This window comes from Carassius auratus, chromosome 15, assembly GCF_003368295.1.
Source record: "Carassius auratus strain Wakin chromosome 15, ASM336829v1, whole genome shotgun sequence".
Taxonomy (NCBI): domain Eukaryota; kingdom Metazoa; phylum Chordata; class Actinopteri; order Cypriniformes; family Cyprinidae; genus Carassius; species Carassius auratus.
Window position 1 is genome coordinate 12839855 of NC_039257.1, and position 20602 is coordinate 12860456.

Here is a 20602-nt window from a genome sequence, read left to right on the forward strand (position 1 = left end):
ACAATATATTTGAAACTAAAGGAAACTTAAAAAATACACATATTTACAACTATAGCAAGGCAACAATGGAATCATAATACAGCACAATATGCAAAATATTCAACAAGTATCAACACAAATAAATAAGATGTTACCTAGGCTCAAAAATCTATCTCATTGTTCCTGGTCATTTATAAAAAATGGAAACAAAAATCAATGTTTTAAAATGCAGAGCTAAAATTATCAAAGGTAACATTTATGTAAAAAAAAAAAAAAAAAAAAAAACAGCCATAGTGCTACATGGAGAGCAAATATCTATTAGACACCTGAGATCATGTAAAAAAAACTTTAAAATGCTTTTAAAAAAATCAGCCTTTAGCTTTGCATATAAGTTAATAAAACATTGATCTAATGTAAAATGTTTAATCTATGGAGGTTAAACAGGTTATCTCTGATAAGAACTGCATTTGATAGCTATGAGATTACACCACATCCATTCCTAGACCTCTAGCCACTGCAGCCAGAGCTCTAACAGCCACTGATGGCCCACCAGGTTGGGCCACTTCTTCTGGATCCCCACTGACCTCAGTCACAGTGTCCAACACACAATACACAGATGTTTCATCGCCTTTAAATCCACTGCTGTCAGTTCCCTCCAGGAGCTCTGAAGTTGAAGATGATGAGGAAGGAGAGGAGGGTGAGGAAGAGTGTTGGGGAGTGCTATTTCCGCTGTCGGGATGCAGCATGGGTTCCCTGGAGTGACTGGTTGAACCAGAGACCTTGCGAGGGGTGCGCTTTACAGCCATGTTTTTGATCAACTCTTCCGTGACCTCTACAGTCTCATAACGCACCATGTTGAGCCGCAGATACCCATCCTCGTCCTTCTTGTACCTGTTCAACAAGCAATTTTTAGTACGTGAAGGGAAATTAACAGCTCAGAAGCAACTAATTCAATGATAAGATACTTTTAATTGCATACCTAAAACGGGAATGTCCAGATGGCCATTTGAGCTGATGCTTCTTTCGAAGGTGGAGGGTGAGTGTGTAACACCAAGAGAAGGTCTTGTCACAAAGGTGACATTTATACCTTGGAGCGATGTCGTTCTGCTGCAGACAGTTTTCATGCATATTATTTTATGACATTACTAATAGTTAACTAAGTTTTAAGTTTTATTATAACTCCAACTACGGTAATTGTCAGTGCAACGTTTTTGGTTTAACGATGTACTAAAATAATTAAAACTGAAATAAACATTAATTAAAAAAAAGTACAGATATTTACAATTAAAATTTAAACAAATAAAAAAATTTAATATTAAAATCTTAACTTAAAATACTAACTACAACAGTACCTCCATGAGGTAGTAAAAAAGAAAAAATATATATAAAAAAGAAATATATAAAACTACTAATATTAACCACTATTTTTTTTGCATGTGTAAAAGGCAGTTTACACAATATGAAACATTTTAAATATATTTTAAATAATAAAAATAATAATAAAACTATATATATATATATATATATATATATATATATATATATATATATATATAAAAATAAAAAAAATGCTAAGTTTATTATTAAAGAAATATAGTCAGTAAAAAATATTTTGATTTGAGCTGTACAAGTTTCATAGTTCTGTATAGATGTGTCAATTATTTTCTGTAATAATCCAATGCTATGAGTAAAGACCCAACTCAAAAGCGTTCCTTTAAATATGAATCATGGCTGAGGTTACTGCCCCCTCTGCTGGCTGACCTCGTGTACTCGTTTATAGTGCTGGCTCATGGTGTGGGCCATGCGTGAAGAGTATCCACAGCCCTCTACTGTGCAGTGGTATGCTGCTCCCTCATTGTGAGTTTCCATGTGTCTCCGCAGATCATGCTGGTTCTTGAAGCTAAAGGTAAGGAGATAAACCATAAAATGTAAGCAATATATTCTTCAGTACTTCACTGAGTGTATGTGGACAGTACGAAAACTCTCGGCAGCCACCTGCTCTCACAGAAGTCACACGGGAAGGGCCTCTCATCGCAGTGACGGAATTTGATATGGATCTTCAAGGTGGAAAGGGACGTGCACGTCATGTCACAGAGAGGACATTTTATATGATTCACTGAAAAAAAAGAAAACCAAAGAAACTGAGATAGCTTTATAGGTGTAAAAGACACTATTAATACTGTTATTTTCAATCTGGTTTATAAATTAATATAGTTTATTTTTTTTACATGTCTATCTTCAGTATTTTCAAAGTTTTTTGAGGAAGTTCAGCAGTTTTTGGTTTGTTTGAATTCGTCTTTTCTTTCTTTCTATATTTAACAAAACTTTAAAGCCATAATAAAATCATTCAAAAAGTATATTGTTTATACTGTTTTATTACTGTGCTGCTTTGAAACAATCTGTACTGAATAAAGCAGTATATAAATAAATGTGCCTTAACATGGCATAAAGCATCTATAAAGAACAATACTGTTTTTCAGAAGATGTCATTCTTTTAAAAAGCATCCGAAATTTAGGGATGCATCACATTCTGGCTAATATCATAATCTGATAATGATTTTCATGCTATGTCTGATATCAAAATTCCATAGTACTATTTGGCCTAAATAAATAATATTTTAAATTTCTACAAATGAATTTAGAATTATAACATTATAATGAAAATTATATTGTAATGTAAAAGGAGCATGCATCATTTCATATGCAAAAAACTTAAATCTCCAATATCAGCCAGTAACCGATATGGTATTGATATATTGTGAATCCCAATCTCAAAACTCACCATGTTGACGAACATGGTCTCTCAGCAGCCTCTCGTTGGCGAATGCTTTGTCACAATGTCCACATGTTAGAGAATCTGCAATAAAACATATTTATGGAACAACTACAGACTTAGAGACATTTCATGGACATTCTTAAACATCAGGGTTGCTGTTTTGTCAGCGAGCGAGTGAAGAGAAACTATTTGAAATAAACTGACCTTCTGGTTCTGCTTGTCTCTGGATATGGTCAAAGAACTTCGTATTGCTGGAAAACATACAGCCGCAGGTGGGGCAAGCGACCAGCCGCTCCTGTGTATGACTGCGCAGATGCTCACGTAGACGGTACTTGATCTTAAAAAAAGCATCACAGCCTGTAAAAATAGCAAAAGGGTCTCATATAGGAGCATTATAAACACTGGTGAAACATTCCTGTTTTGCAGAAAGTGCTTACCTGACCAGCTGCAGAAGAGAGCCTGCTGTCGATCAGGAAGCGGCTGGAGCTCAGTGCAGTCTGTGTGCATGTCAACATGACGGTAGAACCACTCAGGGTTATTAAAGGAACTCTGATAAAGCAAAAAAAAAAACACAGACAAGCTCATTATATAACGTCTAATTTAAATGAATATCTCAACCAAAAAATGTTATTTGCTGAAAATTTACTCTAAGATGTAGATGAGTTTGCTTCGTCGTTTAAATAGATTTGGAGATATTTATGATTAAATCACATGCTCACAAAATGTATCCTTTGCAGTGAAAGCAGTAACAAATTCATCTTTATCTTAAAACCACCCGTTCTGGGCAAATGATCGGTCCATAATCCATAATAAAATTTGACGCAGTGGAAAAAGTTCATCCTCTGTTGTTCTTTTAATGCCAACGTATTTATTTAGAACTGTATTTGTTTGTAAACGGTGCTTAATCTTTGAATATTTATTGAATAAATTTCAACCAAGACCGACTTTTTCACTCGAGAAATCAATATTATAGATGATTACTTGTGGACTATTGTGATGTTTTAATCAATTGTTTGGACTCTCATTCTGACGGCACCCATTCAATGTAGAGGACCCATTGGCGAGCATGTATATGTATATAAGTGTTAGCAAAATGTCACTTTTCGGGTTAAAGTAAAACATCATGTCATCATGCTCCAATACTAACATCACAGTGCTGCCACTGACAGACGAACCCCTCAGAGACATCAGGGACTAGACTGCTGCTGTGGAGATCCTGAGTACAGCTAGGCAGTTCAGGGTGGGATTCAAGGAGCTGAGCACCAATGTATTTCAGCTTGCTGTGGAAGATGTGGAAATGGGCATGAGCGATCAGCTCGCTTTGGTTTCCCATCGCCAGGAACTCACAGCCCCTCCACAGACACGGATAATCCTCTATAACAGACATGATGTCAAACACAACCATCTTAATATATGTTGCCATAGACATTGCATTAAAGATCTGCCTCATTCATCTATTTATGCATGCATTACAATATCCTACCCAGCTCCTCCATGGCATCTCCGTCCCCAAGATGCTCCTTCAGATGTAGAGACATATGATCACTCAACTCCTCCGTGCTTTGACTCTTGAAAGTGCATGAAGCCCACTCGCATGCCACCACTATTTTAGAGACATTTTTTCTTTTTGCCATCTTAACCTTTGAGAAAGCATAAAGCATACAACTACATAAATGAATGAATTTGCAATTGGCAATGACATCCCTCTAAACGTGTCTTTAAAACAGCTAAAAGACAATCAGCTCGTGAGATGTAAACAAACATTTATTAACTCGTAATCTCGTTATGTTGAGGGTTGTTTACTTCACCAAACACAAGCTATCAAAGCTCAAAACAATACCCAGATACTGCCAGAGAGATTATGAATGATTAAATTCACTTACTCTGATGTTAAAGAGTCAGCTTCTTTGAGGAACACTTGCTAGTTCCGTTTTTTTTTTAACTGGTCGATGCTCAGAAGCGCGCGCACACACATTTAGGCTTTAAGGTAAAGGGAAATCCATATAGTCTAAAAAATATATATTGAGCAACTTGACTATGTTATTTAAAACTGCTCCACTGTTCGGGAAATTAAATGACCTCAAACTTCATGTAGGTTGAGACCGGTTAAGACAGACAGGAACGCGGGTAATTTGTTTGTGTGAGAGGACGACGGAGAAGGTCGTGACGTGTGTTTCCGTGTCGCAGACAAAATAAAAGCCCGTCTGAAACTTGGAAATTTTAAAAAATAGGAAAGTAAATATAGTTTTACAACTGTGTGGAAGCGAATTAACTAATTGAATATATTTGAATGCATATGGGACAGAACAAGAAAAAACTTATTAAAAGTAACAATATTTAAAATTCTACAGTTATTAGACAGCTAATAAACACAAAATTAAATGATCTACTTTTGTTATTGGTATGATGTTAAATTGAATATAATCAATGGTTATATTTTAATTGGTTTTATTTAAGCCTGTGTTTCAAAATAGAAATACCAGTGGAGGAATGCACTCAAAATAGCAGCACTCGCAATAACCACTGGAGGGCACGTGAGGACATGTTTTCAAATATTCAAAAGATTGATGATAAGGGGTAGACTATTCGTTATAATCTTCATTCAGATATGATGAGAAATAGCTGGATTTAAGAATGTAAAATTTGTATGCTGTTCTCTGACTTTAGAGCTGTGATTTTGTACATTTCAGTGAGCTATACATTAACAGTTTCATTTATGCTTTTCACATTTTTACTAGGAAGCTACATTGTCCCATATTGTTCATTTTCACTGCACCACACCCAAACAGTATTCGTGCAGTAACTTGAATTAGCCAGCACTATGCAGAGCCTGATACTTGAAATATTTATTGAATTTTGTGAGGACGACTGAGTCGCTGCTTGGAGTCCACTGCATCTACAATGTTCTCTCTCTCTCTGGCATTGAAGGCCAGCAGTACCACCATCCTGAATTGTGTGTTTAAAGTGCAAGAAGTGAAATGCTTCTTGTTTTATTAATAGCATTTACATAAGAGTTTATTTTGTCTCCTTAAAAAATCTTGTGGATCAGTTTTTCTTTATTATGCTTGATTCAAATCTAAAAAAGGTTCTCAAGCCAAATAACCCCTTTTTCAGAACTATATATATATATATATATATATATATATATATATATTTCCTGCTCTACAGTAGGCCTATACATTTTCTGTTGAGAACTTGGAGCTGACATCAGCCTTGATGCAATATCATTCAGTGTAAGCGTGCACATATGCACAATGTGTCTCCATGTTGAATGGGGACTTTCCATAGACGTAATGATTTTTATACTGTACAAACTTTATATTCTAGTATATTTTATTCCTTACTAACACAAACTTCACTGAAACTTGATGCATTTTTAAATATCATGTTTTGCTATCTTTTTTATACCTTAACCACACACACGAGATAGAGAGATAGAGAGATAGATAGATAGACAGACAGACAGACAGACAGACAGACAGACAGACAGACAGACAGACAGACAGACAGACAGATAGATAGATAGATAGATAGATAGATAGATAGATAGATAGATAGATAGATAGATAGATAGATAGATAGATAGATAGATAGATAGATAGATAGATAGATAGACAGACAGACATATAGACACATCAAAAGATGTGTTGCACGCTGCAATTTTCCATTAAAAACACAATGTCTTGAGAATGTTCAACCTTAAGGGTCAAGGGTTCAAAGTAACAAATCAAATCGCCAGTATATTGTTTTAATGATTTTAATTAATTGAATTCAATGCAAGCTCACAACACAAGCACATCACACTTAGAATTACCAGTTGGAAATCTGATGGTCCTATGTTGCTCAGTATACAGGCACTACTGTTACGGAAAGCATAGCTTGAGGATAGCACCTAGAATGGTGTGCACAGCACGTGTCGGACAACCCAGGAGGAGCTTGGGACCAAGAGGCTGTAGATTTACTCTGAGAGGGCTCTCACCGGTCCAGACCAGAGCAGGTCAGAATGATGATTAACATACAGATGACTATGAAGGGCATGCTTCTGTCTGTCAAGCACATGGACCTCAGCTGTATGCTTAGCAGCATTCTTCCCAATTCAATCATCCATTTTACAGCATACGCAAGGAACGTAGGCAGTTTTAAGTTTACATCAGCAAATTCTCTTATTAGATAGAAAGATGCATATGAGAGCACATTTGAACAATGCTTTAGCAAAGCAAGCTAAGCGTAAATAGGTCTCCATAGCATAATGCTCTACACTACAAGGTAACAATAACGCTTTAAGAGAGACCATGCCTCAATTTGTTTAAAAATGTCTGCCACTGGTGTCGAAAGAACTGAAATACTCAAAAAGTAAAGCTGGATTTGTTAAACATGGTGCTTTTGAGCACTCGTAAGGTTCCTAACTGCTAATTTCAGGTGTCACACAATCTTTAAACATGCAGTCTGAGATGTTAAGACGTTCTTGTGTTCGCTGTTGATTGTGAGTAATACGACATTGTTATAATCCAGCTGTGAGGTGACAAATATTACATCTTAGTGTTTGAGGAATGCTATTGGTGCATCTAATTAGAGTGGTCCATATACTTTAAATGAAGACTGTATCACATTAGATTGCTTGAAAGAAAAGAGCATTATTGTTAGCAGTAAATATCTTTCAATGCAAGATAAAGCAAAAACCTTAGCTTATATTATAAGGCATATTGCCATTTGCTCAGAGGCAGCATGCAACAGGGATTCGTGAATCATCTTTGCCACAGAGAAAGCTATTGATGTATATGGATAGGGAGCAGACGCAGGGCCAAAGCAAAGATAGATTCATTATAGACTGGACAGTGGCCACACAGTCAAGACAAATCAAGCAGATAAGCCTTGATCCACTACAATACGTAGGTAACAACACCATCAGAGTCAGGCCACTATAGTAAGGTCATGAACAAGGGGATGAGAGTCCTCTGTTCTTTATTATAGCCTCGTCAACCCCCCCAAACACAAAAGTGCACTTAATCTTTTGCCTCGGCTAGTCTGTTGATCATTTCTTTGCTTTTCTTGGTGACCCCTCCCTCTGGCTTTGGCTCCTGGTTGCTCACTGAGGTTTTCTTCTTGGCAGCTTGACTCCCAGCGATTGGCTTCTCCTTTGCTTTTTTCACTGTTTTGCTATGGCTTGTTGTCTTTTTTGGCTTGGAAAGTGAGATATTATGCCTCTCCGCCTACAGGAACAAAAATTGGGACATTTGGTGCATTATTCCAAACTGCAAAACAACACACATGAATAAATGTCTATTAAATATTTAACTGTCATATATATTATATTATATCCTACATTTTACTGTTCCTGTTTGTTTTTAAAAATAAACATAAACATAACAATTGTTTATTACTTATACCATATACACTACAATTCCAAAATTTGGCGTCGGTAATATTTCTTTTTTTATTGAAAGACTTTTATTCTGCAAGGACACAATGAATTGATCAAAAGTGACTTTGTAAAAAATATTTTTTACGAAAGATTTATATTTTTAATAAATGCTGCTCTTTTGGACTTTCTGTTAATCGAATAATCCTGAAAAAATATATCATTAGAATGTGACACTGAACACTGAAGATTGACTGCTGAAAATTCAACTTTGCCATCACAGGAATAAATTGCATTGCAATTTTGCATTTTAAATAGAAAACAATCACTTTGAATAATAATAATATTTTACAATATTATACATAATTTTCTGTATTTTTGATCAAATAAATGCAACCCTCGTTCAAAATATTACAGACTTCAAGTTTTTGGACAGCAGTGTATTGTCATTTTTACCCACAAACCTTTATGGTAAACACTCAGACATTCTGAGTGCCCTAAAGTTAAATAAACAAATAAATAAACAGGAAAAGTGATTAATTTACAGTAGAAACACAATCACTGGCCCTCCAGTGCAAACTGTACATTTAAAATGATGTCAATAATATCATTCTGAAAATGTGAATCATGTTTCAATTAGTACTGTGGCATCCAAGTTAGTATCTCATGACAGAAATACACGTTAGGATGTGATTTTCGGGCCTTATTTAGTGTTCAAGCGAAAAGGTGATTTGTTCTGCATACTCAAAAAAAGAGATGCAGTTAGTTTTCGATGGCAGCTTGGATCTAAGCCAAGCCCTTTAAAGCAAGCTATTAAAATGTGTCACAAAGGTTTATATATACCATATACAATATGTGACTATTGTACCTCTACTTTCCAATTATAGAAGATTTCAGCAATTTTGCAAGGTTTCCATATTTTACCAATGCCTCAGTCAAATGCCTTGCACAATAGCATGATCACAGTGATTAGTGTGAGCTTATACTAATGGAGTGCAGCCCTTTAGTATCTTTTGGCACACAACCACTTCTGCTCCAATTTCTAAAGCAAGTAACCTTGCGGAAATAATTTGTATTCAGTTACAGTAGAAGCCAAACAGAGCACCTCTTGATAGTGAAGATACTATTGTTTCATGCAAAAAAAAAAATAATAATAATGTGCATAGTGTTCGGAAAATCCTCATTGTGAAGAGGATTTAATCAGATTCTGTCCCACTGAGGATCGCCGTGATGGTGCAGCCGTATGGTGAAAAAATCTAGATCCATGCTGTCCAAAAGAATCACTGAACACACCTGACTACAGAACAGAGCTGCTGTCACTGTCAGAACGGTCCTATGAGAGTGAGAGAGGGAGGGGCTACATCAGCACATCACTGCACCTTGTTTCAACATATTTGCTTTTACACTGAAAGGAGTGATTTGAAAAAAAAAAAAAGAAAATTCTATTTTTTATTCATCCTCATTCCAAACCCGTGTTTCTTTCTTCTATGGAAGACACATAAAGACATTCTGAAGAATGTACTATTCACAACAGAAACCTTAATCTAAAAATCTTAATTTTTCACGTCATTTTTTAATTGTTCTATTTGAAGAGATTTCTTTAAATGTGGTGTCTGATCCATGAACAAATCATTCTTTTAAAGAAATACTTCAACAAAAATGTAACATTTACTCACTCATAGGCCAACCATGATTTAAACCTTTTTTTTTTTCTTTTTCTTTTTATTGGAACATATTTAGAGAAAGTTTCTTACAAATGCTTTTTACTTCACAAATCATCGATGGACTGGAGTAATGTTAATTGCTTGTGGATTATTGTGATGTTTTTTTCAACTTTTTGGACTCTCATTCTGACGGCACCCATTCACTTCAGAGGATCCATTGGTGAGCAAGTGATGTCATGCTAATTTTTTTAATTCTGTTCTGATGAAGAAACAAACATCTTGGATGGCCTGAAGACGAGTTCATTTTTAGCAAATCTTTATTACATTTTTACATTAACGCCATGGCAAATAGCTACCAAATCAATTCTTTAAAACGTCTTCTAAGAAAATAAGTCATGCAATTAATTAACAAAATAAAATAAAAATACTAGATGAAAATTATTAACATAAATATATGAGAAAATCTGCATCGGCAACTAACTGAAATATAAAATGAAATTTTAAAATTACTAAAACTAAAATTGAAACAAAAAATATTAATAAAAATGACAAACACATAAAATTAGACTAAAATCTGAAAACATGAAAACTAACAATAACAGATTACAAATAATACTAAAATAGCACTGCATGGAATGTTTTATTTTATCTTTTTATTTTATTTTTCCTATATATATACAAACATAAAATATATATAAACACACAAAAACTCATAAAAACTGACAAGCACATAAAACTACTTAAACTAAAACCTGTAAACATTAAAATAACTTTACTTGTTTAAAAATAAATATAACACTGCATGGAATGAACTGTCCTTTTAAGGCAGAACTGCTATCTCAGAACTGACAGCATTAGACTGACAGATGTTGCCCTATATAAATTAAATATTTCAGAAAAACAAATCACACTCTTGCATTAAAATTTCATGAATTTCATGAAATTATTCATTTCATCATTTTGGTAATAAAACTGGTGACCTGAGAAAGCATCCTACCTTGCTGGACTCTTTGCTTGGTTCACTGTACAGGCTTCGTATCCGACGGCGCTCCAGCAGCTTGTTATCTGTGGCCTGAGGTTTGCCCTGCTCTCCTTTAAAGGTGGCACTGTAACTGGTCTCCAGGCTGGTCTTCTCCTCCACTAGGATTTTGTACTGAGATTTCGCTTTGATGGGTTTCACTGGTTTGACATCACTGTAAGCCTTAAACTCCGTCCTAGAGAAACGAAGAGATTTAGTAAATTAATCTTAGGCTTAAATAATTATACTCAAAAATGGTTTGTGGTTCATTGAAGACCAAAAGCAATAACGAGACAAACAGATCAGAACCATGTGGCAATATTCTTTATTTAGATGGCATCTAATGTTGAGGCTCTGACCTACTTAAATAGAATAAAGTCAATATTCAGCATAATTACTCAACCAAAACAGACGCCTTGTAAAGAAATCAGGGCAAACTAATTGGGACATTGAGGTGCATCTGTTGTATTACAGCTTTATGCAGAGTGCGTGTGCACAAAATGATCTGATTTAATTTAAGAATGACTCAGCATATTTTGGGGTAGACACCCACAGAGAGGACATTTTCAAAAACTGGATCTAAATCTTTCCCTCTATCTTGTGCTTAGATAAGGTTCATCGATCTTTTGTTTCAGAGGCTACATTAGTGCAGTGATCTGATATACTGAACCATAGTTTAATGTCAAAATAGAAAAGTACCCAGTAATCAGATTGGTGGATAATCAATGAGGGGTTTTATGCTCTAAGTTTCGTTCCCGCAAATACAGAATTAAAGCCCCCAGTAAGGGAGCTGATTTTGGGTACATTGTCTATTTTAGAATTTCATAGTAATTAGGACATACTCGTCTGCTAATATGTATGGGTTTTATGAGTTTTAAGAACCAATGACACTGCTGAAATGAGCATATACTGACTTTTTAAATGGCGATGAAGAGAACAGGATTACAAATTAATGCAGATACATAATGCAATTAAATGAACGCAAAATAATGATGCACACAAAACTCCAGAAATGAAAAGAACAGCTGTTTTATCTAACATTTACTTGAAGTTTATATTTATAACATATAGGCCTACATATAGTATTTTATTAGTTTTATTTTTATATCCATAAACTAAGCTTACCAGGACGTTCTAGGAACCAGAAATTGTTAGCCGGGAATCAGCCAATCCCCATAATCTCAAAACAGCTAGATATTGTCCAATTCATAATTGCATTCTAATATGTGTTTCTCTAAAATGGCAAGAACTGTATGTCACAAACAAACAATTGGAGCAGGATTACTTGAAAATGGCTGAGTTATTAACTGTATAAAAATGAAGCAGATTTGTAATATATTTAGCCCACCTATATGAACTTCCAGATGTGTCTTCCTCCTTGATCTGCCTGTTGAGAGCATCTGCAGCTGACCTCCTCTTTCCTTCCACTGCAACATCTTGCTCCATTTTGATCCCCTCTGGCACATACTCTTTTTTGTCTACCTTCTTTCTCCTTTCTTTACTCTCTTTTTCGTGCTGTTTTTCTTCAATCTCACATTTTTCTACACCGGTTTCAACCTCAGCAGCGGCCTGCTCCTGTTTGGAGAACTTGCTCTCAGCCTTACAAGGTGCATCAGGAGTGGGTTTGGGAATCCACGGATGATCTCTTTTCGGAATGGGCCACGGTTTATAATCTTTCTGGTACTGAGTCACGTTGTTGAAAGGGGCCTTTGACAGCTGATACTCGTCTCTGGGTTTGCAGCTTCGTTCCGGACGCACACTCCATGCTTTGAAATCCTCGCGCGTCACAGAAGCGCCTGAGCCGTCTTGAGATGCTGCTGCTGCGGCATCAGCGGCGGCGTGAGTCGCTGTGGTCGACGCCTCCTGGTGAGTGCCATGGGCAGGCTGGGATTCTGTGGTGACCGGCTTCTGTGATATTAATGGCTTGGGCTGAGGATGCAGATGTTGCACTTCGGCCACATCTGAATACTTCGTGTATACCAAAGGCACTGCAATGTCACCTTTGTCCAACTCACTCCAGAAGCGGTTGATGCAGCAAGCCCTGGTGATACAGGGCCATGCCATGATCGATAACGACGAGGCGAGGGCTTGAATAAAGAGAACCGATTCAGAAATGAGGACCACAACGCATAAAATCTTTTTCTTTTCTTTTTTAAATAAGAACAGCGATTCTTTCTCCTTTAAATGTCCCTTCTGGTGAAAGAAATCCTTTCGGAGTGTTGAAATTCACTGTATCTTTGCGTTCGCGCTTGCGCACTTCCCTCAGCAGAGTATTTTCGATGTGCTTGTTTTCTCTCAGATATAAATGTAAATTAAAGATTTCTTTGTAGAAAAGGCACCTTCACTGACAGCTGTATGATTGGACACCGCTCCCGTGTTTCCTCGGAAGATGCTCGTGTTCTGCGGAGTGAACCATCACCTGCAGCCGTCAGCGTCTGGGCAGCATCGGGTGGAGACGCCGCTCGTTTAACCATTTCAAGACTGACATACATCCACATCCACCCACTGCTTCAGCATTTCTGCCTGCAAACGCTAGGCTACATGATTCTGGGACTTGTTGATCTGAAAACCAGCTAATTACATAGGCAACATTTATGACATTTAAGGGTCTTAAGCCTAAAAAACATTTCATAACACAGCTACAACTGCTATATTTACGTCTATTATTGATGTGTCATTGAGATGTCTTAGAAAATTATGAGTACATGCATGCCAATATGACAATAGTCTGTGCTCTGCGATTTATTACTGAATGATTATTACAAAATTGACTTGAATAAACTATTAACAATTCTTCTTATTAATACAGTAATTAACACAAAGTAAAAAAAAAGAAGAAAAAAAACCTTACACAAATATGTATATACAAATCATCCCAACACTTGCACATACATATGTCCTACATACTATGAATGGTGAATGGTTTTGAAATTTTGGGTGAATATCGGACCCATCCTGCATCAATGAAATGCTACACCCACTTTTCTTTTGTTCTTTTCATTCTTACATGTGTACCACATACCATCTAGTGGCGCGTGCAGTGATGGCAGTATGTGTTGCATGTGCATGTGTGTTACATTGTGTAACCCAAACCATGGGGTGGGGCACAGCTCCGTGCAGACATCTGGTGATGCTGCCACTGCTCTGAATCTATCTGACTTTGCATCCACAATGCATGACCAAACCAATTAAAATATCATGTCAGAAATTCCAGAAGCAGAGTTCAGAGTGGCAAAAGTGAAAAGAAAAAAACCTGATAGCAGAAACCTAATTGGAGTTTTTGGATGAGAGGATATATCTTGCACAATCTGTTTGTCCTGCTGTGCAGTGTCCTCAGATTTCCACTCTTTTGCCTTTTGCCTCCAATTAGTAATGGGATGAAAAGTATGTATGGCAACAGTGTACATTTTCCCTTTTTTTGTGCTTTAAATTCACACGTACATGGATACAAAACTTCTTGAATCTATATGTATGTCTAGCAGCTCCTTGGTGTTTTGAATGCCCTCTTTAATAGATCTTTTTATTATAATCAAACCCAACCGTCTTGAGACCGAAGTAGTTTAAAATGACATTATTTTATAGTAAAATACATACTTGCAAATGCTGCTCTCTTGAGGCCCTTAGAGGAATTGACATAATATAGAGAGCAACTGATGCTATTTATGCACTGTTTAACATCACTTTTTCAATTTATTTTATGCAATTGGCATTTGCATTGCAAAAGGATTTTATTGCATTTACCAAATACTTACTAAAAACAATGCATGAAATAAACATAACTAATAAATATAACTATTTTGGTTGCATTTGAAGAGTTTATTTGCAAAAAGAGATACATTTTTATTTTTTTATGATGTCATCATGTTTTTATTATGTTTTCCTGTGTTAGTTAGCAGTCTTTTTTTTTACCCTAATCAAAATAACCCAACTGCGGTTTGATTGACATTAGTTAAAATGCACAATGAAAAAACATGAGTTTATCTGTTTTTGCATTGAACTTATTGAACTGAATGAAAATGTATTTGTTACCGCACTGTGGAAAAAAATATACAATAGAAGGCAGAATGTGTCTGCATGAGGCTGTGCATCTTTTGTATTTTCATACAAAACAGTTTTAAGTTGGATATACTGGAGCAAGGCTAAAATAAATCTGGTTAAACCGGTTGTTGCTATTGATGCATGAAGTTCCAATCTGTTTCAGCTCTTGATTTTCATTGTAATAAATGCATGACCAGGGAGTAAATAGCAACACTTAAGGTTTCATTTGTTGACACTAGATAAATACATTAGATTAACTTACCATAAAAAATATTTCAAAAGCATTTATTAATCTCAACTAATGCTTATTTTGTTATTTAATGCGTTATTTAAATTAAAAAATGTATCTGTTAATATATTATGGACCTATTTATATTCAATGGACCTGAGCTAACAAGAACTATTAATGAAGGGTTGTATTTTTATTAAATAACGTTAACAAATATGTTTTTCTTATTTTTATTTAATGGGATCTTTTTATAGCCACTAAATAATTAGATAATAGCTGCTGTGAGATTAAATAGAAATTACACCATTATAAAAGACAGCATCAAAAGTGCTTTCATTTTATTTACACTTTGAACCAGTTTATACAAACTCAAACGTGTCTTTAATGGCTGATTTTCACATTTGTCAAGTCAAAAAAATTCAAGCAAACAAAATGCAAGACCACTCAGCACACTGCAGATACTTACATGACAAATCTTTCTGACGGTCCTCACAAATGTAAAAATAGTACTATATTTCTCCAGGGGGAAAAGACATGACAATTGGCATTGTAGTACACAAAACAATTACACAACTTATTTTGAAGAAAGAGTTCTGCCCAGTTTTGCGTTTTCCCTGTTAATCACTCTCATTTTCTTCTGGGTACATTTTTAAATAACACTGAACCATTTCTTCCAGGTCCGTCTTTATATGATAATTGATGTTCAGCACAGCCAGATTCTTGCATCTTTGGTTTACCACAGTGTCCGTGAGGTAAGCTTGTAAACGTCTTTGTGCGGTTTCACCGCGACTCCCATCAAGCTTCAACACCGGCAGCGTGGCTAATATTTTCAAAAAAGCATTCACATTAGGGAAGAACTTCACATCCGAGTGTTGAAGTGTTTCGTGAATGGTGCACGGCAAGCTGACTTCCTTCCCTCTGTGTTTCCATTTTATCCTCCAACAATGTAGTTCAGCGGGCAGTGTGTCCGGATGGGGCAGATCGCTCCTGTAAATGTCGGCATGGGTCTCCTCAGAGGTATTGAACCTCATTTGTCCCATGACTGCAGGGACGAGAGACAAGCACTTGAGTGCCCCGAGATGATTCTCAGAGAAGATCTCCTTGACCTCCTGCGTGATGTACTCCATGACCGGCTGTGTAAGATACTCCTTAAAGAATGACTCCGCCTGTATTTCCATGGTCTCCAGCGCCTGTTGCTTCCGAAGGAACAACCTCGGGATTCTCACCGGGATCTCCATTGCAGTCGCCACACTGACCGCCTCTTCAAACCAGAATTCGTGGTATACTTCCAGATTGTCCGATACCTCGTGCAATGAGTGCAGTACTGCTGTTAGGCTGTTGGCGGCAAAAAACACATCAATGGTTTCTCCTTGTAGGTTCTTACCAAAAGCTCTGGTAAAAGACAACGCGTTCTTTAAAATAACCAACGTCACGATGAACTCAAAGTCCGCCAAGGCCTCAGAAATGGCGTAAGCGTCACTGGTGATCTGCTCGTTCCACTTCAGGTCCTCATTGTCGTGTATGCTGTCCATGCACAGCAGAAGCGGCTCCAACAAATCGACGGCCATCTCGAACACATTATGAAGATCAGTCCATGTTGAACGAGAGCCCTCTTTGAGAATGCCCTCCTTTTCGATGTTTCCCTGACTCAGGATGGAGATAGCATTATCAAGTTCACTCTGCAACAACGGAGACGCTTTAAAAAACGCATTGGTCTTCTTCAGAATGGACATCACATCTTGCACTCCAGTCAATGGCATGCCATTAGCAAGATGCACATTGAGCGCACAGGTGGAAGTTGGTGTGATGACCGCCATGGGATATTTCTCTATGAGCTGGGCAGCGATGACCTTCATCTTGGTGCCGAGTAAACCAGATCCTGCATGCGCTTGTCCTCTGCAGTGCTCCATCCTCAAGCCCCATCCTTTCGTCAACTGAGTCTCCAACCTCTCAGCAACAGTGACCTCTTCTCCTTCAAACGAGAGGAACTCTATGAACTCTTCTCTAAGCGTGTTGGCTTGGTCTACATAGCGTAGGAATACAGGCAGGTGCTCTCCCTCTGGGAACTCCACTAACTCGCCGGTCACGATGGAAAAGAAACGACATTCTCGGACTTGCTGAAGGATCTCCTCACGCACACATCTCTCGCAGACCTCCAGAAGCTGCCTCTGCTGGACGGCCGAACAATACTCCTCATTAACAGCCGCTGTCTCGAATCTCCTCCCAAGAAATTCATCACCCGCATTGATACGGTTCTCAATTAGCGCTCGAAAGTTACCTGTGGTTATGGAGCGATCCTCCTCAGAGCGCATCTCATCTTCTCTTGCATTGCAATGAAAGGGAAAGTTTTGCCTTCCTATCAAAACCATGACTTCAAAGGAAGCCCTCAAGAACTCTCTAAGGTCTTTTTGCTCGGGTGTGAGCTGAGGGATGTCGTCGGCGTTCTCGCTGTCATCCTGAGCATCGCCGTCTTTTTTTGAGAGCAGTTGTTCAACTGAAGACTCCACTAAAGAAAGAGAGACGAAAACGTTAAAAGCAATAATCATTCAGAGCTACAATTTTAATTGGTTAAGAAATCAGTATAATCAGTTAATCAGTAACCAAGATGAGCAGAGTGATATACAGCGCTGCCATAGGCAACAGTAAATATTAAAAACTGCTGATGTTTTTTAACTGACCAATCAGAATCAAATATTCTACTACAGAGATGTTTTTTAACTGACCAATCAGAATCAAATATTCCACTACAGAGATTTGTTATAATCGACTATATCATACTTACATCGTCTTTCTTTGATTTTCTGAACCTCCTCATCTGTCTGAAGAAAACAGGAATGCAAAGAGTCACTATATAAATTGTCTCCTGATTTATAGTGTTAAAGGGATAGTTCACCTAAAAATGTAAATTCTTTCACCAATTACTCACCCTCATGCCTTTCCAAACCTATAAGACCTTTGTTCATCTTCAGAACACAAATCAAGATCTTTTTGATGAAATCCATGAGCTTTGTTGAATAAAGTCGTTGTTTTTGTTTTATTTTGCGGACAAAAAGTATTCTTGTAGCTTCATAAAATTGATGAGGAACCACTGATGTCACATGATCTATCGTAACGATGTCCTTACTAACCTTATGGGCCTTGAACCTGGTAGTTGTGTTGCTGTCAGAAAGCTCTCGGATTTCATCAAAAATATCATAATTTGTGTTCCGAAGATGAAGAAAGGTGTTATAGGTTTGGAACGACATAAGGGTGAGTAATTAATGACAATTTAAATTTTTGGGTGAACTATAAATGTATTAACTTATCACTAACAATATGTAATATGATACTTTGCAGAAAAAAAATAAAAAAGTTATTATGCAGTTTAAAAACAAATGCAGGAAATTCAATTGAGAGTACAACTGAAAAAAATAAAATAAAAGAATATTCTACCAGAATTTTGATGCGTTTGCGATGTCTGCTGTGAGGATTGCCGAGGTGGCTGGTTAAATCAAATATCGTGGGAATAGCGGTGTCCCTTAATACGGTCCTGTAAGGGCTCTGAAAAACACAGTCACAAAAATCCCATTCAACTTTAGCTATTTAGATGATATGACAAAACATCAAGGTTTCTGTAATATGAAAAATCTCAAATGCTAGTCATTTTTAAAACAATAACTGTAAAGTACAAATTAAAGTGCATTACAGTTTTGCATATCATGGCTGGTTCAAAGTGTTTGGCACACAGTCGGTAATGCTTGTTCAGCTGATCGGGAGTTTTCTCCTCCAGATCTGCCCGGCGACAGTTCTCCACCCACAACCTACATCTGTGAAAATAAAGTTATAAAGTTATTATTATTATTATTTACACCTGCAACAAAGCTCTACAGTTTATTACTAATATAAAATTCAAACATATTAAATTATTCTAACTAAAAACATCTACAAGGATCTATTTTTTTCTTTATATAATCTAGATTAATACAAAAAGATTCAGCTAAAGAGCAGAAAAACAGATATACAAATCAGAGGCACGTGAACTATCTTCTATAATATCTTTAATGTTACAAAAAACATAAGTTTTTTAAATAACTTTAACAAATACAGGATTTTTTTTAACCAAAAACAGCAAATTACATCATAGCATCACAGTAATTCAAATGTATAAATATGAGAATCCTTGTTATTTATGTCAACATGCACTAACTAACTACACTTCAGCTGTCTGAGAATCATCACTGATTTGCAGGTGCACATTTGGTGTACACATTTGGTGAAAGTAATCCTCAGGAAGCATTACTTTCATATCAGTCGTTATGTTTAATTAACTCAAAAAGATGCGTAAAAAAGTCATACCTCTCCGGATCCCTTGGAAACCTAAAGAAAGCTAAATCGGACTGGGTGCTTTTCCTGGTACAGTTCGGAGCGGCACAGAAATTTGGCATTGTGCATTTAATGTTCAAAAGCTATTTAGGCACTCTATTAGTTATGGTGTCACTAATACAGTCATTGCAACCCTGCAAAAAATGAACAAGGCGCGCAAGTGTGAACAGTAGTATTGATGGCGTGCCAACCCACAATGCAATGCACTTTCGATCCCACAATGCACCAGCCATACTGAAAGCGCGATTCCTTCGCTTCCTTTGAGTCGGATATTTTCAATGATTCGCTCGAACCGGTTCACAATACCTGATTCGGTCCAAACGGCTCTCGAGTGAACAGATCGTACTTATTTATAGTTTGCGTCCATATCAATATTCTATGAAGTTGTGGATCTAATATATGTAGGTTCTGCATTTACAATTTTTTTATGATTTACTTTGAGTTGAAACATAATAAACATAAAAATTAACTATTTCTACTATTAATTTCAAATGTTCCTTCAATGTAGTTATATCTTTCTTTTGTTTGAAACACACAATGACCCTTTTGTAGATAAAGAATTTTCAAGGATGTTTATTTGTTTATTTATTTACTTGTTTAATGTCTTTTTCACAGTTTATGTCACAATGTGTTAAATTGTCTATCAGTTAAAAACGATTTAATCAGATGTAAATGTTTTTCACTCATAAATAATGACTGCATAGTATGGTTTTGCTTTATAGCAATATCGAAGGAATAAAAATAATAGATTGTTTTAAAGCAGCTTTACAGTAGTAAAGAGAAACATACAGTCACAAAGTAATAATTTAAATTATACTTAGTTTTAGGTCAAATTTTTAGTGATAATTATTTGGTGATCTCATTTGATATTTTAAGCACAGTCTACATAATGCAGCTTTACACTGCCTCATACTAAATTAATAAATATGGACATGAAATCTTAATTTGAGTGGCGTTTGTCAGTCCATATTATCTATCAAGTAGCCTATATGAGTCAATAAAGCCATTTTCAATATTCAAGAAAACAAAAAACAAAAAATCCATTGCTTACTTTAATGTAAATGCACAAAGAAATCAGTAAACTGTGTTAAACATAAATAAATAAACTCGCTTTTTTCCCCATCAGAACTGAAGTCAGCACATTATCACTGAACACTGACACTCTTGACTCCTGTAG

General features: G+C 36.3%; 3 protein-coding genes across 5 annotated transcripts; all 3 read right to left on the reverse strand.

Moving 5' to 3' along the window:
• Positions 1-257: 257 nt before the first annotated feature.
• On the reverse strand, positions 258-4930 carry LOC113115148 (histone H4 transcription factor-like). Of its 2 annotated transcripts, none has more exons than XM_026282474.1 (10): positions 4639-4930; positions 4239-4395; positions 3903-4129; positions 3193-3304; positions 2960-3112; positions 2762-2836; positions 1975-2095; positions 1741-1879; positions 959-1083; positions 258-870 (listed from the first exon to the last, which is right to left on the reverse strand). In XM_026282474.1, the coding sequence occupies exons 2-10, from the start codon at positions 4387-4389 to the stop codon at positions 462-464; spliced, it is 1512 nt and encodes a 503-aa protein (XP_026138259.1). In that variant the 5' UTR covers positions 4390-4395; positions 4639-4930; the 3' UTR covers positions 258-461. The 2 variants fall into 2 exon arrangements, with proteins under 2 accessions (XP_026138259.1, XP_026138258.1); XM_026282473.1 differs by having other exon boundaries at positions 259-870; positions 959-1086.
• A 1566-nt stretch (positions 4931-6496) lies between these two features.
• On the reverse strand, positions 6497-13374 carry LOC113115149 (microtubule-associated protein 6-like). Of its 2 annotated transcripts, XM_026282477.1 has the most exons (4): positions 12145-13374; positions 10776-10992; positions 9408-9447; positions 7852-7965 (listed from the first exon to the last, which is right to left on the reverse strand). In XM_026282477.1, exons 1-3 carry the CDS (start codon positions 12858-12860, stop codon positions 9412-9414), a joined length of 969 nt encoding a protein of 322 aa, XP_026138262.1. In that variant the 5' UTR covers positions 12861-13374; the 3' UTR covers positions 7852-7965; positions 9408-9411. The 2 variants fall into 2 exon arrangements, with proteins under 2 accessions (XP_026138261.1, XP_026138262.1); XM_026282476.1 differs by lacking the exon at positions 9408-9447 and having other exon boundaries at positions 6497-7965; positions 12145-13367.
• Positions 13375-15372: 1998 nt separating this feature from the next.
• On the reverse strand, positions 15373-19664 carry LOC113115150 (52 kDa repressor of the inhibitor of the protein kinase-like). The gene is made up of 5 exons (XM_026282478.1): positions 19399-19664; positions 18749-18869; positions 18496-18603; positions 17846-17882; positions 15373-17569 (listed from the first exon to the last, which is right to left on the reverse strand). Exons 1-5 carry the CDS (start codon positions 19485-19487, stop codon positions 15681-15683), a joined length of 2244 nt encoding a protein of 747 aa, XP_026138263.1. The 5' UTR covers positions 19488-19664; the 3' UTR covers positions 15373-15680.
• Positions 19665-20602: the final 938 nt, after the last annotated feature.